Here is a 27,936-nt window from a genome sequence, read left to right as displayed (position 1 = left end):
TCAGCTCTGAATAGAGTATAAAGGCTTGAATTAGTGTATTAAATGTAGAATCTAACCTCGTATGCATATGTTTAGAGTTTGACAGACAATTTTTCAGAGAAAGCAGGAGGTATCCAATGCATATTCAGAGGAGCTTGCTAAATTATCTGGAACAAACTGGCATTATGCTGTAGATTTAGGCTATATTATAAGTTAAATGCTAGCGGCTCCAACTAGATCACTAGACAGAAGTGAACCCTAATAAACCAATGATCCTATTCCTCCATGTGGTATTCCTTTGGTGCTTGAGAATTCAGCTCAAGAATGCAGGGAAAACTAGCTGAGTTATCTTGAGCCACATTTTGGTTTAGGAAAAACCAGTTCTAAATAATCATTCCAAGATAGGAAATCACAGAATAGTGAGAACCTTCACGATATATCTAGGCAAATACTGAGGTCCTCGCTGAAGAAGGCTCTTCTAGGGAAAATGACAGGTCATCATTCAGGTCAACATATTTAAGCACAGAAAAAAGGCAAAACCAATCCCCCCTAGAAGGGAGGTCCCCTATCTGGCTTTTTGTTCACCTGTAAAATCACCCAATTTATAGGAAAAGCAGAACTGTTAGCGACTGGAAGGTGAAGAGTGTTCAGTTGTAGGAGAGATCACCTTATGTTGCGCTCTCCTAAAACTGTATGCTAATGAACAGTTTGATTCATCCTGGTGTGTTCACAGCTTAAATAGCTTAATGTGTCTCAGCAGAGAGTTATTCATTCATTCATTCACTCCATTCATTGGCTTATTCCTGCAGGAACTGAAAAGACATCCAGTGGTTCATGCAACAAAGCTGTAGGCTTCAGTGTGAAAGTCTACTTGAGAGCAGCTCATATCTGAAAATTCTCTTGAACTTGTTAGAATAAGCAGCTATTCTTCTGATTGAACCTTGACTGACTAAATTCTCTAATCCCCCGATTCTTTATGCCTTGTGATCTAACTCTGAGACTTTGAGGGGGCCTTTGACTAACTGACTTTGGCTCTTGATTGACTTGCTGGTTATACATTGATGTGTCTCCTTAATTGCAAGGACCCCTTTTTTGTGATTCTGGGTGGTTTACAAAAAAAAAACCCAGGAAACCATAGCTAAAATTAAAAAGTCTGCTGTTGATTCTTCCATTTGTCAAGCTTGACCTAGAATAGGATAGTTGTAATAATATTTGTTGATAGGAGATCCGTAGGTAGATTCCCAAGTGACAGCCTGCACCAGAAGTTCATTGAAAGTGCATCTCTGCACACAGGAAAGAGGGACTGATTCTCCATCCATGGATCATTCACCATTCCAAAAATTCTCATATGCATTGTAGTGGGAAATAGTCATGTAGAACTTGATAAAGAGTGAGAGATAGAAAAGAAATGAGCACTATGCAATGCTTTGGTTTCACCCACGTCAGATCAAACTCTGACCTTTGCTAGTTATGGGCCCAATTTATGTATATTTCTTGTCCGTGAATTGCAGTTTAGAATTCAATTATTAGAAAAAAATAATTTAAAAAACTGAATGCTGGAATTTGTAATACCACTTTTCCTCTTAACTGGCAATTACTGGACAGAATAAAGAATTGCAAGATTGCAATCATTCATTATGTTGCTCATCTTATTATTTTCAAATAATAATAAGAGTAAAAACACTTCCACACTTAACTTGGATAAAAGATGGTAGGTATTTAAATACTGTTTTTCCTATTTAAAGGTGATGCATCTGGACAGTTAACAATGGATAGAAATGTTTTCCATCTTCTTTTCTTTTCAAATGCATAATCTAAGAAATGTAGTCATCTTTAGAGGAGAAAGCAAGGATGCCTACAGAAGAGTGATATACCCTATTTCTTTTCTTTGCATCAGTTCTTTTTATTTTTTTTTGCAGGCTCTCTCTCTTTCTCTCTTTTTATGAACCTGACAATCACTTTGATCTTAAAAGCAAGCAGGGATGCCTTTTCTATTACCTTATATGAAATAAAGATGAAGTGGACGAAAGGGGCTCTAAACAGCAATTTCATGCTGTGATAAAAGTTGGAAAATTAGAGCCCATATTGCTTGAAATGGATCTTAATCATCACTAAGTGGGGTAGCTGGAGAAAAGTAAAAGTTGACAATCTGTCTCCATGGATCCTTCTAGTGGTTTTAAGATTTAGAATGCATGACACCTAAAAGGAATAAGGAATATTAATGGGCAATCTACTTCTGGCCCTTAGTGGGAAGCTGGTAAAATATGTTTGCAGAACGATGCAATAGTCTATCAGTTTAAGGATCCAACCAAGATACCTTTCAAATAAAATCAATTACACAGCTAGACTTCTTTCACTAATAATAATAATACTTTATTGTCATTGTACGTATATACACAGCATACATATACAACAAAATTCACATAATATCCAGAGACCAGACCCCAACACGCACACACCAAAATTCCCCATCCCCTAAAAACATACAAGCATCCACACAACAGACCAAGTAATACTGTCCAGCAGCTCACTGATGATGGTCCTTAAGTTCATTGTTAAGTGCAATTATGGTCTGGGATAAAAACCTATTCAGAAAACGTGCGGTCCAAGTTTTAATTGTTTTGTATCTTCTGCCAGAAGGCAATAGTTCGCAAAAATTGTAAGCAGGATGGGAAGAGTCTCTGAGAATGTTGTGCAACTTCCTCACACTAGATGGTGGCCATCTTTCAAGAATGCTTTAATCTGGATTCTTATACTGAGCAGACAATGTGGGGCTAATGGCAAAAATGACTCCTTCCAATTTGACAATTCTTTGAACCATCGTGTAATCAGCAAAATCAAACATATTGGTGCAGAACGGTTGAATGATGAACAATGCCTGGGAGTTCTTTCCATCTGTTATAGCCACAAATTTTTAGAGGTAGACATTGACTTACAACAGTTCACTTAGTAACCATTACAACAGCACTGAAGGAAATGAAGTATGACTATTTTTCACACTTATGACTATTGCAGCATCCCCATAGTCACATGATCAGAATTAAGTTTGCTTGGCCATTGACACATTTTTATGACGTTAGCAGGGTCCCAGGGTCATGTGAGTACCATTTGAGATCTTCCGACAAGCAAAGTCAATGAGAAAGCCAGATTCATTTAGCAACCATGTTTTTATTTTAATAACTACAGTGATTCACTTAACCACTATGGGAAGAAAGGTTGTAAAATGGGGCAAAACTCTCTTAAAAACTATCTCAGCAACAGAAATGTTGAGCTCACTTATGGTTGTAAATTGAGGTCTACCTGAATTTGTCTATGCTTGAAAATACAGCTGCAAGCTTCAGATCATCTTGTATACCAGGAGAAAAATACAAGTGTCCACCTTTCAGTTATGTTGCATGGCTAAATTATTGTATTGTCTTTACATCTTTCCAAGTAAATGGAATAAAACAGAAAATATTTATAGGATCAAACCTATAAACAAAATTTAGATGAGTTTACCTATAACAATATATGCATTCATACAATCTTGTGTAAATGTTGGAAATGAAGATAACAGTAACAATAATGATCAACAATACATGTGCAGAATTTGACATGAATTCATTATTAAAAGCCTTCTTAGCCTGATGCTCCTGAGATAGGTTGACCCTGCTGGCTGGATATGTGGAAGTAAGGCTATCTATGAACAAAGAAAATGTCCCTCTAAAGATACATAAATCTCAGACAAAGACATTTACAAACTACCTGGAACAAACAGTATATGAATGGACTCATGTTCTATCAGTGGCTTATTTAACTATGGAAAGACATCTTTTGGCACTGGACATCTAGATAACTTTTCAATTTGTCACTGGACCAAATAATGCGAATTAGGACCATGAGCCGTGGGGTCTCAATGGTTAGAGTGCAGTACTGCAGGCTACTTCTACTGATTGCCAGCTGACTGCAATTTGGTAGTTCGAATCTCACTGGCTCAAGGTTGACTCAGCCTTCCATCCTTCCAAGGTGCGTAAAATGAGGACCCAGATTGTTGGGGGAAAAATGCTGACTCTGTAAACTGCTTAGAGAGGGCTGTAAAGCACTATGAAGCAGGATAGAAGTCTAAGTGCTACTGCTAGTACTATTGAAAATAAAATTCAAGATAGATAGAAGTGTGAATCTACACCAGGCCGATAGAGCACTGTAATGAAATCTTTTGAGGATGGTTATCTTATTCAATGTCCATATTATAGTAAATATAAAGAATTCTTATCTTTAAGGAGACGGTTCAATTAAAAAGAAAACTAAAGTCTACCTGGAATTGTTTTAAAGAGCATGTGAATTTCTTGTGTTCTATCTTTGCAGGACAGTGTAATTCACTTGTCTGAATTTATAGAAAGAACTTAATAAAGGAAGTTCTTCCTAACATTGCCCCATAAGTATACTGAACCAAATTGTTCAGATCAGTTAACATCTAAGGAGCTGCAAATATGCAATCTGGTCCAGAGCAGCATTGTGGGGGGCATAATACATTGAACAAAGAAGAAGCAGGCTCTTTTTTCCCTTGTTCATAGCAGGAAGTAAGTCTAACGAACCATGGAAATTAGAACAAGAAGGGAATGCTAAGTCATCACATTTATGTATCTGTCAGTGCCCAATTACTCCCTATAGTGCATTCTGGAGTGCCTTTCTTTTCTGCATCAAAATTATATCATGTAGATTTCAGCGCTTCCACTGAGAGATCTATTCATTCTAAATTTCTTCAGTTGTTAATAATGATTCTTCTTTTCTTCTCTATTTTTCTGCCTGTGATCTTTATTGAAGCATTCTTCACATCATCATTCATATTGTCGTGAACAGTACCTGACTTCTGATTTCCATTCCTCCTCTTGTTTTTTCCTCTTAGAGTCTGGCAGAGTGTTCTACTGTTCCTGAATAATCAATTAGCTAATCTATGTATTCCCACTATTTCAATCTTTCCTCTTTTGAATCCCTTTTTCAATTGCAAATGTTTAATCAGTTCTGCTGCCATTCTGATTTAACAACTGGTTTGCCCATTCTGATCATGTTGGGGATAGGGTAAGGGTTAAGGTCAGAGGTAGTATTAAGCAGGTTCTGACCAGTTCTGGAGAACCAGTAATGGAAATTTTGAGTAGTTCGGAGAACTGGCAAATACCACCTCCCACTCCCATCTATTCTCTGCCTCCCGAGTCCCAGCTGATTGGCTGGGTCTTCTTTGTTGCCCTGACAGGAGAACAGAGCTGGAAAATAGTGGGGTGGGGAGGGAATGGAGATTTTGCAGTATCGTTTCCCTGCCATGCCCACCAAGCCAAGCCACACCCACCAAGCCACGCCCACAGAACGAGTAATAAAAAAATTTGAATCCCACAGCTGGTTAGGTTCTCAAGTCATCTCCTAATTAGAGATGAACCAAAGCATACAGAAAGCCTGAATTTGGCCAGGTTTCTGTCTATGACACCATCTCCCTATTTCTCTATCAACATCCTCAGATAATATTTTTATTAATTAATTTATTTGCCACACATCTCACTTCGAAATGACTCTGGGTCTAATGCTTACAACATTAAAAGCAATGAAACCATGAAGACAATTATGCAATACTGCAGGCTACTTCTGCTGACTGCTGGCTGCCAGCAGTTCGGCAGTTCAATTCTCACTGGCTCAAGGTGGACTCAGCCTTCCATCCATCCAAGGTTAGGTAAAAGGAGGGTCCAGATTGTTGAGGGCAATAGGCCCAATATACCACAGAACAGTGGTATAACATGGGCCATTTGAGGGGACCTAAGAACTGCCTGAACCTGCACCAGTTCTAATTTCCAAGTGATCTTCAAAGGTAGCCCCGTGTAGAATAACAGAATAACGGAGTTGGAAGGGACCTTGGAGATTTTCTAGTCCAATCCCCTGCTCAGGCAGGAAACCCTACACCACTCCAGACAAATAGTTGCCCAGTCTCTTCTTAAAAACTTCCAGTGTTGGAGCATTCACAACTTCTGGAGCCAAGTTGTTCCACTGGTTCATTGTTCTAACTGTCAGGAAATTTATCCTTAGTTCTAAGTTGCTTCTCTCCTTGATTAGTTTCCACTCATTGCTTCTTGCCCTCAGGTGCTTTGAAGAATGGTTTGACTCCCTCTTCTTTATAGCAGCCTCTCAAATATAGGAACACTGCTATCATGTCATGCCCTAGTCCTTCTTTTCATTAAACTAGACATACCCAATTCCAGCATACCCAATTAATATGTTTTAGCCTCCTAATCATCTTTGTTGGTCTTTCTCTTTGCACTCTTCCTAAAGTCTCAACATTTTTTTTACACTGTGGTGACAAAGCTGGATGCAGTAGTTCAGACAACCAGAGTCTGAGTGACTGAGCACAGGAACTCTCAATCCAGGAAAGGCCACTGCTAACTGCCATCTGCTCTTTGAGCAGAAGTCACAAGTCCAGGAGAAAATCCAAGTTGTAGACCGAGTCTGTCTGAGTGCAACCACATCCAGAACTAATGTTAAAGTCCTCGATCTCAAAGCTCCATACATTCAAAGCCAGGCAGCTTTGCCAAGATTCAGCTGAAGCCTGTTATCTCCCCATCCAAACCTTCCCAGCTTCCAGACACTGCAAGAGGGCAGCAACAGCATCATTTGAATCACCAGGGGTAGATTGTATTAAAGTTTCCCAGTTCTATTTTTGTCAATAACTGCCTTACTCATGTAGCTTTGTCAAGAAAGTCAACCAAATGATAGCAACTTCCATTACTGGCCCTCCTGATTTTTTCAAAAACAAAATATGAATAGGGAAAGCTGCATAGTATATTTTAGTGATTAACATCTACCTCAAAATGTATTAAGTGTGAATAATCACTATTTTTCCACTATATTTCATACTGGCGTAGAAAATGCATCAGAATTGTAGTGGTGGCCTTCAAATAAGCTTTCTAAGAAATGGCATAAAACAGAATAAAAGAGTTGGAAGGGATCTTGGAGGTCTTGTAGTCCAATCCCCTTCTCTGTACTATTTCAGACAAATAGTTGCTCAGTCTCTTTTTGTAAGCCTCCAGTGATGGAGCACCTACAACTTCTGAAGGCAAGCTGTTCCTTTGGTCGATAGCTCTCACCATGAGGAAATTTCTTCTTAGCTCTAGGTTGCTTCTCTCCTTACTTAGTTTCCAACTTTTTCTTGTCTTGCTTTTTGATGCTTTGGAAATTAGATTGAGCCCTTCTTTGTCAGAGCCCCCCAATCATTGGAACAGCAAATGTTCTAATAACACCTGAATGAGATACAGCCCACAAACTTTTGATTATTGTCCTCACTCCTTTAAAAAAAAAGTAGGAAATTGTTCTCAGTACTAAAAGGTTCAAAATATTGTTTTTCTTTTCCATTCTAAAAGTGAACTCTGTCTTCTCTCTTTGCATTATCTGCCAAATTCTTCCAGATCAGCAGTTTTGGTGCTGATATTTTATGGATGGGGAGGAAAAATTTCAAACTGCCTGATCAGACATACAATGTATTCTAGGTTAAATCACTTATATATTTGGAACTAGTCTAGTTTCTTTTTTTTTTAATGTAGTTACTCCCAATCTACTTTGATACAGAGTAAGGATAAAGAACAGGAGTAGGATTTGCTGGATTTTCACCAGTCAAGATGGGACAAAAGGCGGGTACTAGACCAATAGAAGAATAAGTACCCGCCTAGATGAACACAAAAATGCAGTCAAAAAGCTGGAACACACTTCCTCACTAGTCCAACACATGAAAGCAACAGGTCATAGCATCGACTTCAATGGCACCAAAACCCTAGCCACTATAGAAAACCCCAGCCACAGAATTATCAGAGAAGCCATACAGATTGAAAAATGATCTGAAAGCATGAATAGAAGAGATGACTCCACCAGACTGTCAATTATCTGGAAGCCTGCGCTCTCAAACAAAAAAATCTCCACACCACAAGCCAGGCAAACACCTGGGCACAGACAGACTCCCCCTGATACCTCCAGCTCAAACACACCCCAACCAGGCACCCAGATGAAACCTAGCTTCCTAATAAATGATAGCCGCCCATTTATTTGGAGCCAAGCCGCACTAAAAGCCTCCAATACAGGAAACACAATGTTGCTAGCCAATCAAGACAAAAAAAGCTACAAAACAGACAGAAGATATTAGAAACACCAATCAAGGAGAACACAGCAAATTCCAAGACCAATAAACACAGACCAAGACTCCCAACCAATCAGGATGAAGAAAAAAACCATTCTGGCACAGCAGATGGCTAGCACCAAATTTAAAACAGAAACGGCTGTGAAAGTCTGACTCACAGACAAACACAATACAGAAGCCTGATGATGGCAGATGAGATTCTGCCGAAACATTGCTACAACTTTAAGAGCACAACTATAATAACATGGGAAAATACCTGAACAAAGCTGAATACCATATATATATATATATATATATATATATATATATATATATATATATATATATATATATATATATATAATTGGTTTCTTCATTTTCTCATTTGATTCATTTCCTACTTTCATAGGAAGTAGGATGAGTCCCATCCCATAGAAAGGAATTGTGCATAACCTTTTCTTTTGCCTAATAAAAAGACAGTAGATAACACTCCATAGCAGTTTTTTATGATGGTGATCTCAAAAAAGCCTACAGATGCTTGATTAAAGCAGCATTTAAGCCCCAACGAGTAAATCAATCAGTCAATGGTTGGAGGCTCCAGAAAATGCATATTTTTTTTCCTTTTGTGTGTTTATTTCAGTTTAATGCCATTCTTCCCATGAGCTGAAAGAGGTCACAGAATGCTCTCCCATAGATTTTGATCTCTTCAAAGAGGACATTTTGACTGAGTGATGATGAATCATCCAGGACAATCTGGAGATATGGAGATAATCAATATGTACAGTAGAGAGTCCACAATATAGAGCAAATGTTCTGCCCCTTGAAAAGTCCTAGGCTCTTCAATATATTATTATGCTTCATTTCCTACCACCAGAGGTGTGATGGCTCAATGGTTAAAGATGCTACGCTTGTCAGCTGGAAAACTGACAGCTTGGGTTCAAGACCCGTGCCATGCAACGGGGTGAGCTCCCATTACTTGCCTCAGCTCCTCGCTATTCAGCAGTTTGGAAGCATGCAAATATAAGTAGATAAATAGGTACCAGTTTGGTGGAAAGATAACATCATTCTGTGTGTCTTAATCATGCTGGCTACATGACCACAGAAATTGTATTTGGACAATGCTAGCTCCCTCAGCTAAGAAAATGATATAAGCACTGTGTCCAAGAGTTGGACTCAAGTGACAGAGAAATCTTTTCCTTTACATTTCCTAACAGAAAAATAAATGAAGATGGTTAAAATTAGAGAGTGGTATGCAAAGTTTACATCTTCTGATGTAGGACAGAATTTGTATTGCAATGCTTTGTTCACCATCTTGCCAATTTGGACACACACACACCTCACCAAAACCTCTAAGGGATACAGTATGGTATGTGCACACATATGCATGATATTGTAGCAGTGGCAACAATGGCCATACATAAACTTGCTTTCAGAGATCTCTTCATTAAGTGGAAGAGCAAAAGAGTTGAAAGTTGTAGATCAAGCAAGAAAACAAATTAGGTTACACAGGAATGATAAAAAAAATTGCCAAGCTGATAACAGTCTATTTGCATGGCTGAAGACATTTGCATTGCTGATGGTCTATTTGCAAAGCTGGTTACAAGTATCTGAAAACGTTTTGCAATTTACTCAAGTATTCACTGGAGGGTTACAGGCAGTTGGGTTTACTGGGAATAAATGGTAACAAAAAAGGAAAAGTTAACCCTTGAATGGTAATTCAGGCTCTTGCAGATTCAAGATTGGCACTGTTTTGCAAAAACAATCAATCATAATTAAAAGGAAGATGTATTCTAGGAAAACCCACTTTGATCAACCTTCCTACCTAATGGGGATTATAATTGTCATCTTATCCGAAAAGTCAAAAATGTAATGTTTTGCATATATATATACATACATACATACATACATACATACATACATACATATATACATGATGATCAATAGCCTCCTGTGTTTCCCTCTGTTCTTCCTGCACTATTGTCATATTTCAATATTTCCATAAAAATGATAGCAATAACACTTAGACTTATATACTGCTTTACATTGCTTTGCAACCTTCTCTAAGCAGTTTACAGAGTCAGCATATTGCCCACAACAATTTGGCTCCTCATTTTATCCACCTCAGAAGGATGAAAGACTGAGTCAGTCTTGAGCCTGGTGAGCTTTGAACTGCCAAATTGCAGGCAGCCGGCAGGCAGCAGAAGTAGTTTGCTGTACTGCACTCTAACCACTGGCCCTACATGATACTTAGCCTGCTGTGCTTAGTTTTTCCCAAACAGATTTGGGGAAAATTATGCTTGCAGATGATGATGCTTGTGTCCTCACAGATAATGTCTGATTTTTTCAACCCATCTCAGTTTTGTCTCTTTGATTCTCTTGCAATGTGATCCGATTAGAAATTTTTCTAAGAATTCAGTCCTATGTTAAAAGCCCAACCAGTTTTAAATTCATTGACATTCAGCCTAGTTGTTTGTTTATGTTCACCTCCCACCCACTCTCATCATCCCTTAAGTTATTTCATTAAAAAATTTATAGAACACACTTTCAAAATTCTTTCCCAAATAGATAAAACGGGCATCAAGGCAGTAACAAGGATAAAATACTGTTTCCAAGGCTTAATTACCATTATTTTTGGGAAAGTGAGTCTTTTAATAAGCAAACATTGAGTTGAAGCAAGATAAAAATAGAAATGTGTATGTGAGTGCACGCACATGTAGTTTTAAAGCAGCATGTCTCCTGAGATTAATTCTTTTTAATAGTTATTTAATTACTTGAGTTTTACTTAGGCTACAGCATCCTTCACCTAGTTTACAAGAATAAAGCAATTGTTTGCTGAAGGAGATTATGAGCAAATTACTTTCAACCATTTATAGTTTAATACTTGAGGACATCTAAACATACTATGCTTTTTCTAACCAGACTTTGGAATTGTTTAAATATAATGCTCCTGTCTATGTATGCAACAACTGCTGCAGTGGTGTGTATCTTAAATTTTATTCTCACAAAAACAACTGAGTGAAGTAGCTTGATCTAAGAAAATGGTTTATTCCCTAGCTATGACTCTGAACCTTGGCCTCTTAGTCCTACTTCATCAGAGGAGATCTTGAGGAGAGTTTGGAATTTGGGAATGCCCCTAGCCCTCAAGTATAATAGATACATAATTTGTCAGATGGATTATTGTAACATGCCCTACATGAGGCTCCTTTGAAAAGTTATTTGGAAGCTACAGCTGGTGCAGAATATCTCTGGAGTGCACTGTCCCAAAAGAGAGAGGTGACTATGGACAAAACACAACATCTCATATTCTCCTGGACTGGCAAAATCCATTTGTACTGGACATTCTCAAGGATATATGGGTCTTCAGCCATGTTGCAAAACAAGGGAGCAAAGCCTGATAACTGTTCCCATTTTATAAAGAAATACATGTTCAATAGTTGAACTAGAGATTTATGCATTAAAATATACATGATATAAAGAAAAGACACTCTAAAACTCACTTTTTATTAGTCATTCCAATCCTAAGGAAATGAAAGCTCACTGTATGTAGGATGTATATTTCTATCCTAAAAATGGAATGGAAGTGATAACAACAAAATAAAGTTCCTGGAAGATTATTGTTCATCTGGGTTGCAGGAATATCTTTATTATTTCCTTAAGGGATATATCATCTCTGGCTAATGATTTAAAAAGTAAACTTTTTGGTTGATTTGGATGTGGGAATTAGTGGCCCATATTAAAACAGATCATACATTTATTGTACCATACACATGTGATGAAAACAATGGTTGCTCTTTATCCCCATATAATCACCCATTTAAAATCATCTCTGGGGCTACACGAAAGCATGATCTCAAGCCATTATGAGCTTTTGATTGTGTGTGCTGTTTTTTCTCCCCCCACAGGTATGGACATTCATCAGGCTCAGGTTATTGTGCTCTCCTCAGGCACCAAATGCCTAAATGGAGAATACCTTAACGATCAAGGACTCGTGGTCAATGATTGCCATGCAGAAATTGTGGCTAGGAGAGCTTTCATTCACTTCCTTTACTCACAGTTGGAGCTTCACTTGAGGTAAGTTTCATTTAAATAATACACAGGAGGGAAAAGGATTATCCAAGGAGTCTAAAATGCATTTTAGAAAACAAAACTACATGTTGGAAAGAGTATGTAATTTTTCTGAAAAATTGCAAAGGAATGATCAGCCTAGACACAAACACACACCACAATCAAAATTGATAAAGTTGGATCAGGTTGCTTCATCCAGTGTTTTCTGCATCGAGAGAAACCAATATGGGCTAATCACCACATCATGGAAATACTATCTTCTTTCATGTTCTGTAGCAACCATACTTAGAAGCATACTGGAATATTTGTGAATATTAATCTATACTAACTAGTTCCTGGGAAAAATATATGTAGTTGCTAAGAGTCATCAACTTGATGGCACATAATCGTAATTAGCAACACTTGACAGGCAGATTTTAATCTTATCTGCATTTAAAGACACCCAGATTATGTCCACAATTTCTACATTTTGCAGTAGGAAGTTCTACATCCATTGTTCTTTTTTCTTCTTCTGGTCATTGTTTCTAGTTATTTGATGCTTACAAGAAATAAAATCCAGGAAACCACAGCAAAAGGCTTGTTAATTAACCAACCAGTTGGCCTGTTTATAATATCAGTTGATATTCATAAAGTAGCTTTGCTGGTCAGCAAGATGAGATTTCACCAAAAATCTTACTGTATATGCAATATGTTCCAAATGAGATTCAATTGGTATTTGTGGGTATACAACTTACAATAATGCTATGTAGGAAGAAGCCCAACCATCATCCCCTGAAGCACCCAACTTGCTGCTGCATTTCAATTCTAGTAGTTGTAAATCATTTAACTTTCTTGCCTCACCATCTTCAATCCATAATGTAGATAAAATGGCTCTTGATTCATTAGTAAATACCAACAGGAGGATGGCATGAGAAATAACAGCTTGAAATATATTTGTTTCTTTAAGTGCTCTGATTTCACAGGCTTGCCATTCAGCTGTAGCCTTGGGTAGCCAATAAAATATTGATCATTATAAATACTACGAATTCAGAAACCAATTATTCTAGCCTGCCAAGTTTTGATAATCCCTGAATTTGGAAGTCTCAGGGAGGCAGCATAAGGCCCCAATCCACCACCATTATCTTTCTCACATTTGTCTGATAGTGAATTAATTTTAACTTGATGTAACTACATAGCATTGTTGGGTTCAAAGAAGCAATCTATTGAATTCAGACAACAAGAACCATGGATTAAATCAGATGGAAATAAGAAAGTTCTAATGCATATTTTTGAGTTGTCTTTTAACTCACCATCACTGATTCACTGTTGTGGATTCTCCCTCCTTTATTAAAACATAGCTATGTAGCTATACAAGGCTGCCTAGAATTCTTTTATGTTGGCCTGTTTTTCTTCAGCGGTGATTAGATATTCATAATACAGTCATGTTTCATGAAGCCTCTTGGTTGTATCTGATTAACACACATATCAAAACCCGATAAAAACAGGGAATAGCTGAGAATGAAAAACTAACTACCTTCTCATTATGGGCTTTTTCTTCCACTCTGGCTGAGTCATATTGGGAAAGCTATTTACTATGAATACACTTTCTTGTATTCAGCTTGTCATTAAGGCACTTTTGGGCATAAAAGATCTCTCCAGTGGCACATGAAACAGATAGCAGTCCTTTGGGTTCAATAGTGCATAATAATACTCCCCTCTGTCTGTGAAAAATTCACAGCATAAGACAGCAATCAGAGCATTAATCTGGTCTAAATGTTTCTTGACTGTTAATGCCTTATTGCAACCCAGTCTACCCTAACCTTGTATTTTTCACATTGTTTGACTTAGATCGACTACCAGGAAACAGAACATTAGCAGTTTTGTCCTATTTTGAGATAATCAGACATTTATGGCCAGATCTTTTTATGGAATTCAAACTCTCCAGTGGGAATTGTATTCATGGAGCATTGCATTTTAGATGGATATAACTTTAGGCCCTATCCAGGTCTTAGTGCTTAGCAGTATGACATGAAGGGTTGTTTAAAATCTATCAAAATCACATAGAGTCTATCTTCCCTTAAACGGTTAGAGAAAGAGAGAAAGGTGTTATGTCATGTCTCCATGTATGCAGTTTTACATGTTATTCAATTAAATATTTAATCATGCCTCCATCTTCCTTCTGTGGATGAAGATTCTTGGAAATGTAGTCCCAACCCTTCTGCTAGTTGAGACATCGACTTCATTTTTCTGCCTAATGAGGTGAGGGGAAAGCAATCTGTAATAGTCCATTTATTGCTGAATCACAAATTTCTTTACCTCAGATTGGGTAAAATTGCTGGGAATTGTAATTTGGCAACATGTGGAGCACCCCATTTGCTTTTCCATAAAATTTGTTTCAAGTTCATTAACAAGGATTGTCTAAAGCAGGGATGTCAAACTCAAAGGCCCAGGGACCGGATCTGGCCCACAGGGTTGTTAAATCTGACTCACAGGGCTGCCTTGGAAACAGCAAAGGACCTGCCCGCTGTGTCTCTGCCAGCAAAAATGGAGCTTGGGGGGACTGTGTGTGGCCTTCCTGAGCTCCATTTTCTCTGCCAGAAGGTTGCAGGAGGCCATCACAACTGGAAACGGAGCTCACAAGGGACACAGGCTGCACTCCCAAGCTCCATTTTCACTGACAGAGGATTGCAGGAGGCCGTCATAACCAAAAAACAGATATCGAGAGCAGTTTTTGCTGGCAGAGTACTTAGGCCACAACAGAAGCCCCCAACACAAGTTGGTCACGCCCACCCTGACCATGCCCACCTCAGTCCCCCAAGGTCAAACACAACTCTGATGAGGCCCTCAATGAAATTGAGTTTGACACCCCTGGTCTAAAGCTAGACATGACTTCAGTTGTAGGATTGTTGTATTTTGTTTATTATGTAAGTGGCATAATTCAGGTTAAGGAAAGAATTTTCTTCCTCTGCACAACCCTAAATTCTTTGAACAGAGGAGGAGGAGGAGGAGGAGGAGGAGGAGGAGGAGGAGGAAAGAAATTGCCTATTAGCATAAATAGAGGTCGCTCTTTAAATGCAAAAGGTTTTCAGAAATGGAGTTGGTTGGTTGATTTCTTTGTTTCTTTTGGGAGGGCCATGACGGGGAATAGAAAAAGTAACTAAATTAGTTACCTTAATACAATTAATGTCATAGTTGGTTTAGTTCCATTGGTGGGGCGGGGGGGGGGGGGCAATATGGGAAACTGAAGCTTAAGTAGCACAGGCTTCTGAACTGGTAAGAAAAGATGCAACATGATGTAATTATATAAATGGTAAAATTGCATCATGTATTATGATATCATTAAGTCTTCCCAAGATAATTATGTCAAGTAGATAAATCCAAGCTCATATATCATTTAATAAAATATTATTTAGTAACTTGCTTGTGAATGTGTGGATTACTTACATACAAAGCATTTCAGATGCAACAATGTAATGAAAAACCTCTTTAATTTTCAGGAGTTATTTTATATATAGGAAGACGGACAAATTGGTTTTTTAACTTTAACATAGTTTACTCTCCAGCCTCCAGTAGAGCTACTGATGTAAGAAAATCAACCTGGGATTCTTTTTATACTTTGAATATCCCAAAGGTGTTTTTTCAAGAGGCAACTGGAATTTCTGGTTTTTCTTTGAATATATTTTGCTACCTCTATCCAAGAAGCTTCTTGGATGAGAAGTGAAATGTCTTCAAAGAAAAAACAGAAAGTTCAGTTGCCTCTTGAATAAATACCTTTGGGGTAACCATGACCTGGATGACTGAGAATCTCCATAGACATACTATGAATGTTTCTTCTGGATTGCTGGATGTTATATTTGTCAAATGATTAATAAATATATGTGAACTCATATGCAGTCTGTTCTAATACTGTCATGCCATGGTCACAATTCATAAACCACTATCACTTGCCATGCTGATCCATTGAACAATGGAGCAATTTTGGACTATCATTCTCATTTTAGGCTGAATTCTACAGAATATCTCACATCCCCTGCAGCAAAAATTATTTTTATGTTTGTCTGATGCTTGATTCTAACTACTATGGATTAGTCTAGTTGTTTTGTAGAGAAGTTCATTTATACAATGACTATACACTCTTTAAAATCTTGATATTAATAATGAGACCAAACCCTAGTGCCTAGATCGATCCTTTGTTCAACCAACATCATTTCGAGTTTTATCAAACAAGAAAGAGTATCTGTGAGAAGGCACAGCAGACAAATGATTATATATACATATGGCACTATCATAATGCAAATACTGTAATTTACATATGTGTCAGATACCAAGACACAAGTGCATAATGTACAATAACAATATTAAAAAGATGTCATCATTTTGAACATCATGATTTGCTAGATGAAAATATCCAAGTTGGATGCTAGGAAAGGTCTGCTGGTTTTCAGGTTGGTTTGTTTTTTGTACATTGCTTCTATTGATTGTACTGGCCATCTTGACTTCAAACAAACCAAGTGGATCCCCCTGCCAGACAGTGTAAAGAAGACAATTCTCACATGAGGTACAGTTCGATAAAAACAGCCCATGGACAGTCAGAAAACCTAAGAAACAAATGGGGATGAAAGCATTTAGAATGCCCAATCAAATGGAAATGTCTCTAGGTGGCACTGCTAAGGTTACATTTGCTATTGCTTCGGAGAAAGAGATTTTAAAACCAGATAGTTGGCTGATAACACTGGATATTAGTACACTGGAAATTCACATGGCAATAAAAGAGGTGATAAGCATAACCTCTGAACTCTACTCAGCCTAGCCCTCCTCAACCCCATCTTGGGCTTACATTAAATTATTTTCTTCATTTAGCAGTCCCTCTGCTTGCTTTGTGTTAAGCATGGCATCCATGCCTCTAAGGATAAAACTGCAATTATTGTTTCTTATGCTTCTGTATTGATTCAGTTTCATAGCACAAACAGTTATGTTATTATGTTATTTGGATCAATGCTATGTTGTTTTGTGGTGGAATTCTCCCAACAGCAGAAAATTCTGCTCACAACAACTCGTCCAGATGACTCTCTCTGTTTAGCCAGGAGCCAAAGCTCTTCTTATGCTGACCCAGATACACATGCGCACACACACACACACACACAAATTGAGAAAGAGAACCATAATTCATCCTGAAATACAAAAGTCAAAGTATTGCAGAGTGAGAGATTAATCTTATTCACAATACATTTATTCCAATGTACCTTATTCTTACCAGAAAAATAGTCTTCCAAGAAATTATTGTTGAAATGAGGAAAACTTCTTACATTCTTCATATCTTATGGCAAATTATGCAATTACATGTCTGGAAGAAAGATGGAATAGAAGGATAAATCTGCTCTTGTTTGGGATTCCTTCTCTTTCATTTTCTTGCCTCCATGACATTTGGTCCTCCCCTTCTTCCTTTTCCTTCCCACTCCTAGAATTCTAGGAGGTGACAGAAAAAAGCTGATTGGTAGAGTCATTTATATTAGTTCACGTCATCACAGCAGTGTCACATGACGTATGCTTGCTTTAAATCATGGAGAAGCAAGATTTTCAGGTATTTTTCTGTTCTAAAGGTTTGGTGATAATGCAAATAAAGTGGATGGGAGATTTTGGGAAGAACCGTAGGGAAATGGGGCAGCTGCATGCTTTCACTTTCTCTCAAGGGCCTCAATGTTCTTGTCATGGCGGGAAAAGTGACCGTAAATTTTCCTCAATAGAAAATGCATCATAGCATAAAAACAAGCAAACCATGGAAGAATGACAGTCCTATAGTTTTAACAGCATGCAGACTTTGTGCACCTAGAACAAGGTGGCAGGGTTTCAACTCAAAGACAAGCTGGTCAAAAATGCAATGCAAGATGTTGCTGAGATTCTTGACTGGCGTTGTGGAAGAAGAAAACTATTTTAGCTACATTCAGGGCCAGCAAGAACAATAGCTGTCCAATGAAAAATATTTATTCAGCATGGGATTGAGGAATTTCCCTTGTAAAGATATGATTTGAGGAGACAGTGCAAGAATATATTTCTACACCTTTGTTTTGAGCTTTGTATAGTTCTACCATCAGCACACAAGAAACTTCAAGTCTCTAATTAATTTTCACAAATAAACCGTCATATTGCCTCAAAGATGCTTTTTCAACTGGTTTTTTCTTTTCACCACCATCCAGTCAGAGCTGAAGAAGCTTCTTGGGTGAGAAGCAAAACGTCTTCAATAAAAAAAAACCCAGAAAATCCAGTTACCTCTTGAAAATGCACCTTTGGGACAACCATGACCTGGAAGGCTGAGAATCTCTATAGATAAATCATCATATTATTGTACAGGGTATTTGGAAGTTCTGGCTACCAACTTGATTTCTGGACACTTTCTCCCTTCTACCCCTTGTATATGTATTGGAGGATTACTTAGAAGGGGACATGAAATCTTGGTCTATGTGCTTTTTGGTTGTGTTCCATGTTTCTTCAAAGCCATGTAGCTTCAAAACACACAAAGGAAACATCTGGCAGCTCCAATTCCAGATGTTTACACTATACAAGAAACCAGAGAGCTGCTGGTGATTGAAGAAAACTCAGTTCCATATGACATGAGGCAACTGTATATCATAGACAAGCTCAACAACACCCAGAAAAGAAAAGAAAATTATCTGAGCAGTCAAGTCATCATGGTTTGTTACATAGATCAGTGGTATTTAAATTTGGCCATGGGGCCAGCCTGGAATTAGCAAAGGACTGGTTGCTGTCTTGACTTCCTGCCCTGGTGAGGGGAGAACTACAATGCTGATCCAGCCCTCGAAGAAATCCAGTTTGACACCTCTGACATAGATCTTGGGTTTGTAGCTGAGACTAAATATGATATGATTCAGGCTTCTGTATTTTCCCCATTGCCATTCTTAGTACAGTTAGAAAGTTATTAATATCATCACCATGTTTAATCAGAACTTACCCCAAGCCAGCTAAACTAAACATTCAAAACTGTATCACTGAAACCTATCAATTCCACAGGATGAGCATATGGGAAAAGTACATATTTAAGGATGGTTCTCCTAATCATAATGAATGTGTAATGTAGTAATAACTTAAAAGTTGATGCAGATTCAGGACCCAAAAGGGAAAAATAGAAAGGACTGATGATTTTTTTAAAAATACCATTTTTAATTGATTTGAGAACATTTGTACAATGCTTTAGCACATCAGCTGTATCAAACATATACAGTATGCTCTTTTTTTTGGCCCTGTGATCTGGATATCCTGCTCAGCTCCACATAAGAACTGTGTTTGTAATATTTGTTTTATAAGCAGAATAAAAAATAATTAAAAAAAAACTATTACAAGAATTTGAAGGCAAGAAATGGTAAAACTTAACCCAGAAGGTTGTTGAAATCGCATGACTGAAAACACTATGCAAAGTATATGCAAAGTATACAAATAAACATGCTCAAATGCCTCATTTTGGAACTTGAGATTTGAGAAACCTACAAAGGAAAGTATTCTACCACATGCCCCAACTATAGAATATGCCTATTATAGTTATCAAGGGGACAGGCAAGGGGGCAGGTGATGACCCATATGGCAATTGTTGCTATCCTAATGACATCATTTTGGTGTGTCCTTGATATCTCGGTGTGTTTGTTAGCATCATGGGAAAGTGTTGGCTGTTGTTCATTGTGACATTTGAATATTGCTGTTGTTACTATTCTATTCATAAAAATAATAGTTATCAGTTATGCTTCTTTTTAAAGAAATGGAAAAGGAGAAATTTTAGGTTATCTACAGTTTCCCAGTTCCTATCTACTACTTAAATATTTTTTAAAAATTGTTAATAAAGAACAGAACCATATGATCACTCATCTCTTTGAATCAACTTTCTTCTTGAATTTGCAAAACAACTGTGACCAGTATCCCAAATGTGCTTTTTTCAAGAGGCAACAGGACTTTTTTGTTTTTCTTTGAAGACATTTCACTTGTTATCCAAGAAGTTTTTTCAGCTCAGAGCTTCTTGGATAAGAAGCAAAATGTCTTCAAAGAAAAAACAGGGAGTCCAGTTGCCTCTTGAAAAAAATCACCTTTGGGGCAACCATGACATGCATAACTGAGAATATCCATAAACTGTGACCAGTATGTAATGCTGCTATAGATTACACAAAAGCTGAAACGGGTGACAAATTGTTCTGGTTGTGTTAGATTAAATGTTGTTACAGAATTTTGCAAACCATTCAACTTTTACATTTTGCATAATTTATCTTTTAAAAAGCATGTTTCGATCAGAAGTGATTGTGATCATTTGAATTAATAATAACAAATTTTGTGATATTTCTTATCATTTTTGTTAGTTGACTTGTTCATCAGTTAGATTGCTAAAGATTTTTAATTCCCTGTGATATTGTGGAGTTCATTAAAAGCATCTGCGAGAGAGAACTTATATGAGATATCAAAAAGAGAATATAACAAAGAGTCTGAAAGCTAACCCATAGGGAGAAAAGAATTAGTTCTGATTTGGAATGTAAAAAATAACCTGCAACCTTTCTTTGTGATCCTAGCAGACAACAAGAAGACAGCGAACGATCAATCTTTGTGCGGTTAAAAGAGGGAGGCTACAGGCTAAAAGAGAACATTCTGTTCCATTTATACGTGAGCACATCACCTTGTGGAGATGCACGCCTCAATTCCCCCTATGAAATAACATCTGACTGTAAGACCTGTATTTCTCTAGTTTTGTTCTCCATTTTTCTATCTTTATAGTGTGGACAGCCACTTCTGTCTTCTGTCAACATTTTTGTTCTGTAAAGTAGGCATCACTTATGAAAATAATGCAACTTGAATTCTCTCACTGGGGTAGACATAGGCGTTTGATTCGCCCCCATTGTTAATACCATATTTGGTTTGTTTATACCATATAAATATGTTCTTATATAAATAAGAATAAACATAATAGATTGGCTTCATACATTGTATTAGCTGGCTTTCCCTTGGCAAATTAAGCCAAAAGTCAAATGAACTACACTCTGTTTTAGCACAGTGTATGAACTTAACATAAGATTAGTTGTGAAACTGGGAAACAGATTCTAGAAAGGAAAATCTATTTTGCTGGCTGTACCTTCAAGTTAGTTCCTCAGAATTGGAATGAACTATCAGTATGTTTAATCAACTAGGTCCTTAATTTAGATCCGAAATTATGATTTAAATTAAGTCTCAGATTTTTTTGGTTAGAAGCACCTATATTACTATTATCCAAAATTAACACTAAGTAAGATAACTTGATGGTGAAACACTTTTATTGAATAAAAATAATCAAAAATCCAGAGTTTTGCTACCATTACAGCAAATACCTTACTTCTTGTGATTAGTAAAGCTTATGCAAATTCATACAGAAAACCACAACTTTTGTAGCGATCTGAATTTGTATAGTTAAAGATTTTAAAAGTAATATTCTGGGGCCTCTAGGATATAGTTCACATCCTTGACCTTGCCCCAAAGTGAAATAAGGTTTTCATTCCACTCAGTGAAGCCTTCTTTACCGTGCAGATTTCACTAATAGCATTTAAAACTTACATTTGCATATTTTCCTTTGGCAAGCCATTTTCTTTGTAATTTGCTTTTATGGAGATATGCTTTACATTCATGAGTCCTCTGAATTGTCTGTGGCTAGTTAATGGAAGCTTTGCTTTCTTAGTTTAGAACGATTCCTTCCTTTTGTGAAGCAGTGATTTAAAGGCATCATCCAGTAAATTAGGATATGTTAATGTACCATCTCAATATTTCAATGACACATTTAAAATCCCTCCAGATAATCAAGGTTCCTCCCTATAATTTTAGTCATGAGGTAAAATATATATAGATGATATTGTTTCAAGAAACTAGGGCACAGGTTTCTGAGGGCCATTTCTTTTTATAATGGACCTGAAAAAGTTTGATGTGTTGCATAAGTCTGTTCCCCCATTCACTTATTGGGATGAGCTCTATGTTCTTCAAGTCCATGTGTTATCTATGTGTTCAGTCCATAGGTTTTGGACAGTCTGACCATGGGTTGTAACTTTTTAATCTCAACCATAGTTTTAACTGGCATATTGAGCATCCTAGACCAAACTAAATCCAAAACCACTTAGGAATTTCTGGACATTTAGCAATCAGATGGATCAGCCGTAGAGAGAAACCACATTTATACACCATTCAAAATAGACAATAAGAAGCTAAGGAGGAAACAAAAAGACCAGAATGCATTCTCCAGCAACCAACACAACAGATAATCAGGGGTTAACACCAGGCAAACAATCAAGAGGGAAACAATACCTTAATCAACCATCAACTACCAAGGAGGAAACCACACCCCTACAAACCCTGGCAGGGCAAGCTACTGAGCTACAATATACAGTAGAAATAGAGAGTGAATTCCACACTCCCATGCACTGATGTTATTTAGTCAGGTAATGAAATGTCTGCATACAAATAACCAAGCTCAGAGAGCATCAGCTCATGGTGGGATTCAGCCAGTTTGTACCACTTTGGGAGAACCAGTTGTTACGTTTTTGAGCAGTTTGGTGAACTGGTTGTTGGAAGAAATCATTAGGGCAGAGAACCAGTTGTTAAATTATTTGAATCCCACCATTGCATCAGCTCCACTATAGGATTCATCATTCCCCAACATTGCTTTAATTCTTTCAAAAAAGAAAGGGAGGGAAGGGGGATAGGGAGCGGGGAAGGGGGAGGGGGAGGAAGGAAAGAAATAGCAATAGCACTTAGACTTATATACAGCTTCATGGCACTTTACAGAGTTTGTTTACATAGTCAGCATATTGCCCCCAACAATCTCATTTTACCTCAGAAGGATGGAAGGCTTAGTCAACCTTGAGCTAGTGAGAATCAACTTGCTGGCAGTCAGTATAATTAGCCTGCAATACTGCATTTTAACCATTCTGCTATCACAGCTCAGGAAGGAAGGAAGGAAGGAAGGAAGGAAGGAAGGAAGGAAGGAAGGAAGGAAGGAAGGAAGGAAGGAAGGAAGGAAGGAAGGAAGGAAGGAAGGAAGGAAGGAAGGAAGGAAAATTGCATTTTTAGTCATTCTACTAGCTTTTTGCTGTTTTACTTCTTCCTTTGTCACTTATTTGTTTATTATTTTTAATTTATTTATTGAATTTATTCTAGCCTTCCCCACTGAAAAATCATCCTACTCTCTATATTTTTTAATTTTATCTCTTACACATTCCCAATACATGGACAGAACAAGACTGCAGACCATGGAGACTATGTTGTTAGTGGTGGTAGTTATGATAATAGGAATAGCATATTTTTAGGCTTTTCGTTGCTTTTTGGGGAAAAAATAGTTTTAGTTAAATGCATCAAGAAGTTTATTCTGGTCTTCCTGTTTTTCATTTTCTTTGTTCTCAATCCATTTTTCTTCCATTGTCTGCAACATTTGCTGACGTTAGACAGGTTGGCAAAGAAAATGAATGTAAACCTGCCCTAGGCTGTTTCTCCTCTCTTCCCCTGGGTGGCTTTTCTATCTTTTTGCTAACATGTTGTATTGCCTTGTGCCATTGACTTCCTGATAGCCCAACTCCTGTTTTATCCCACAGTCCCGTTAGGTCTGAAACACACCATTTCATCTTCATGGCATGAAGCCTTCCTCCTGGTTGTCTATTAACCTACAGCTGTGCCAAAGTTGTGATATAGACACATTCTCTGGTACTTCCATCTCAGCAGGATCAGCATGCAGCACTGGCAGCTGGGTCATTGGGTTCATGCATAATCTAGGAGTAAGAAACAGATGCATCATTTCTTTCCCCCCAATAAGAATTCAAGAAAAAGGTCAATTACCCCTCCATCTTTAGAAGAAGAATATAAATCAAGAATGGGCAAGAGTTGTCCTTCTCCCACCCATTTCCAGGTCGAATCAGAATACAAATATTTTAACTCAACCTAGCCAGGGATTGGGGATGATCAGAATTGTTCCTAGTAAGATTAGGAATAATTGAATGATTCTGAATGTGAATAATTATGTCTTCCTTAAAATCAAGAGCTGAAAAAGCAGCTCTGCTGTATCTAGGTGTCTACGTTATCAGTAAACTTGAGTATAGTCTCAGACTTTAGATTCTGTGGTGAAATTGCTTCAGAAAAGATAGATTATTTGCAATGAAGGGTCATTTTAACTGTACTTCTTTAACATCCCCTTTTCCATGCTCCTATTTCTGTACAGTGCACTGATTTCATATGCTCATTCCAAGAAATGGTAGAGAACAAGGAAGAGAAAATGGAGATGGGGACTCTTGGACATCTCCTGCAGTAACTAGTGGAAACCTAGTGTTTTGAAATGCAATTTAGTCATCTTTCTAGTTTTTTAATAACAAAAACTGATTTAAAAAATGCTCCCAAAGTATAAAGCAAAATAACACTGATTTCTCCTGATCAATAAATCCCTAACTGATGTTAGTATAGATGTTCCTTTGGAACCCCAAGCCATTCCAAAATGTTGGATATGAAATTATTATCCTAGAAGACAAAAATAACAACTTAATAGATTATGATGAGTTGACTGCAAATAGCAGAATTGACTTCCTGATAGCCCAACTCCTCCTTTATCCCACAGTCCCATTGGTCAGTGCAAAGTTCATTGCTTAAGAAACAGAAATGAAACACACAGGCATAAAATGAGGGATCCTGGCTTGGCAATAATACTTGAATAACACTACAACTTGAATGTGAATCAGAAGAGTACCTGTTAAACAGCAAATATAATCTTAACTTCATCAACAAAAATGTCATTTCCAAATCAAGATAAATAATAATTCTACTTGTGTGTGATTTGACTAAACCTACACCCCAAATATTATATTCAGTTCTGGGCAGGTATCATAGTTTAAGAATATGATACAAAAATAGGTTCAAAGAAGGACAACATGAATGGTTAAGAGAAATTGTCTTCCTGTTAAGGGAAATTAAAATAATTGGGAATGTGTGGTTTTGGGAGGTAAATATTGAGAAGTTTTCTTTTTTCATTAATTTAGTAAATTTCTATTCCATCTTTCCTTCAGAAACTCAAGACAGCATAGATAGCATCCCTTCTACCAAAACTAACCCTGTGGATTAGGCATATATGACTGGTCCAAAGACACCCAGGAAGTTTCCGGTTATGGGGAGACTAGAATCCAGACTAGCTCCAGCCTATCTCTTGATTTTCAGATATATCATCTAAAACAATGGTCCCCGATCTTTTTGTTACTGGGGTCTGGTTTTGTGGAAAACAATGTGTCCACAGAATGGGGAGTTATGTGCTTTGGTTTCATTTGCTCTCTCACTCCTCCAGTTGTGTGGCCTAGTTCTTAACAGGCCATTGATGGGTACCAGTCCGTAGGATGTATCTCATAAAAATAGGCAAAAATCCAGACCACTGGATATGGACTACAATAACAGGAAACATATTCCAGCCAAATGCTCTTAAGAGCATCTTAGCAATAAAACCAGTTTCCCAGAGAGGTGGTGAGTAGGCTGGACAAACTATTTTCTAGTTGCTTTAATTTGGTTGCCTAAACTATATATAGGGTGTTAGGTTTTGTATTTGGGAATTCTGGAAGTTGGAGTCCACACATATTGAAGTTGCTGGGGTTGGGTAACATGGATCTAAATGGCTCCCCTGAGGTTATTCTGCAATTAGTTTTAGTTATTGTCTTCTGCTTCTATAGTACCTGTAAAAGATGCTTCTTTAATAACAGCAGTTACTGTTATTTTATCTGCTTGGTATTTGACATGTGCAGATAGTTCTCAACTTAAAATATTCATTTCGTGAAATCAAAGTTAAAATAGCATTGAAAAATGTGATTCATGACCATTTTCACACTTATGATGATTGCAGCATTCCCATGGTCACATGATCAAAATTCAGGCACTTGGCAATTGGCATGGATGTATTCCAGAGTCATGTGATCACCTTTTGTGACTTTCAATTGGGAAGCAAAATTCTCTTAACATCCATGCTACTAACTTAACAACTGTAGTGATTCATTTTACAACTATGGCAAGAAAGTCCGTAGAATGGGGCAAAATTCACATAAGAACTATCTTGTTTAGCAGTGGAAATTTTGGACTCTGTTGTGATCGTAAGTCAAGGACTACCTATATTTGTTTTTATTCCATTCTATTTTCTACTATGGGATGACTAAGTAGAATGGGCTGCTTGTAAATTCATTAAACAAATAAAAATAAATTATTAAAAAAAGAAGGAACTGACCACATAACCAGGACACTTGTTTTTTTCAGAATTTGAGCAGGGCCGTATAAACATCCTTTGTAAAGGATTAGGGAAATTATTCCTAACTCTTCTCAATGAATTGGTGACATTGGATGGGGGACTGTCTCTATGTAGGAGTCAGAAACATGATAAAAGAGGAACATTGATACTTAACTCTAATTGTTTGTCTTGGTGGCCTGCAGAGCTGAAGTGTCAGTTTTGACTATGTGTAATTTCAAGCCTGGGTGATGAAATGAAAACAACACTTTAGACTCAAAAAGGCTAAACATAGGGCAGTTTCTTGTTAAATGTAGGAAGTTGTATAGAATTCCTGCCAGATGGTCAACAGGCAAGCCCCTGCCTTCGACACTGCCAGCAACCAAGAACATTTCATCTCCAGAGACAGTTTATTCTTCTGCCAAGCAGCTTTTGCTATGAGACACGTTTTTTTTTTCCTTAAGTTTGGTCAAAATCTGCTTCCTTGCAGTTTCCACCCATTAGTTCCAGTCCCGCTCTGCTTGCTTGTAGTTTCCATCCATTAGTTCTAGTCCTGTTCTCTCGACTAACAAAGAACAAGTAGATTCCATCTTCTGCATGACAGATATTTGAAGACTTGTGTGTCCTTAATCTTCTGTTCTGAAGGTTGATATATTCCCAAATTTTTCATTTGTTTTTGATAGGAGTTGGTTTCCAGACTCCTAAATCTCCTGGTTGCCCTTCTTTTGATATGGTCCATTGAAAACTTGCAAGGACTAAGTTTGGATATTAGCAGGACATAACTTCCTGGGTTTGATGCTGTATCTTCTTCTTCACATTCATCTTGTTCCTTACGGAAGAATTTTATGTAACTTTTCTACTAGCCATCTGGATCTAGTCTATAATTTTGCAGCAATGCTTTCCAAACCTGGTAAACTACCCCAGAATCAGATAAAAGTCATTTTTTCTTTGGGCAACAACACACAAAGCCATTATCCAATCACAACTGGGACATTTTAACTGCCTTAAAGTGTTTTACCTACATTAAGTAAAAAAAAAGACTTTGTAATAAGCAGCTTTGCATAATGAAGGAAAAAGTTTGGCGATTTAGAGTCTGGGATGTGGGCCTTGGCAATTATGTAGCTGTTATCTTTGCCCAATTGAAGCATTCAGAAAGTTCTATTTAGCAATGTGCTGTTTAGAAAGTTTTATTGAAGCACTGTGATACTACAGATTTAAAGCATAACCCAACAAACACTATGTACATGAACTTAGTGTAGGAAACAGATCAGTTGTTAAAGTATCTAAGGCAATTGAGAAACTATTCCTTCTATTAAAAAAAACCTTATTCCTTATACAGTAAGTCATCCAGCTTCCCAGATCCCTTGGTTTGTTTATGGGCTTGATATTAGCATTTCCTATTTTTGAATTTACGTGGACTACAGTATAGGTAATCCTCAATTTATGACCAAAATGAAGCCCAAAATTTTTGTTGCTAGGCAAGATAGTTTTTAAAGGAGTTGTGCCCCATTTTATGACCTTTTGTGCCACAGTTTTTAAGCAAATGACTGTT

General features: G+C 37.4%; 1 protein-coding gene across 5 annotated transcripts in view; it reads left to right on the top strand.

Annotated features, from left to right (window-relative positions):
* Window positions 1-27,936, top strand: part of ADARB2 (adenosine deaminase RNA specific B2 (inactive)) — a 489,405-nt gene that overhangs the window by 423,082 nt on the left and 38,387 nt on the right. For 4 of the 5 annotated variants that reach the window (XR_015740138.1, XR_015740136.1, XR_015740137.1 and 1 more), the window contains 2 exons: window positions 12,004-12,172; window positions 20,707-20,858. Coding sequence is in view for 2 of the 5 variants with exons in the window: in XM_087916597.1 (XP_087772723.1) it covers window positions 12,004-12,172; window positions 20,707-20,858 (321 nt within the window). In the remaining 3 variants the exon portion in view is untranslated. The remainder of the gene's footprint in view (window positions 1-12,003; window positions 12,173-20,706; window positions 20,859-27,936) is intronic. The other variant, XM_087916598.1, reaches the window with a different exon arrangement.

This window comes from Pseudonaja textilis, chromosome Z (assembly GCF_049901715.1).
Source record: "Pseudonaja textilis isolate UNSWEBS1 chromosome Z, rPseTex1.2, whole genome shotgun sequence".
NCBI classification, from domain to species: domain Eukaryota; kingdom Metazoa; phylum Chordata; class Lepidosauria; order Squamata; family Elapidae; genus Pseudonaja; species Pseudonaja textilis.
This window is presented reverse-complemented; position numbering and strand designations above follow the sequence as displayed.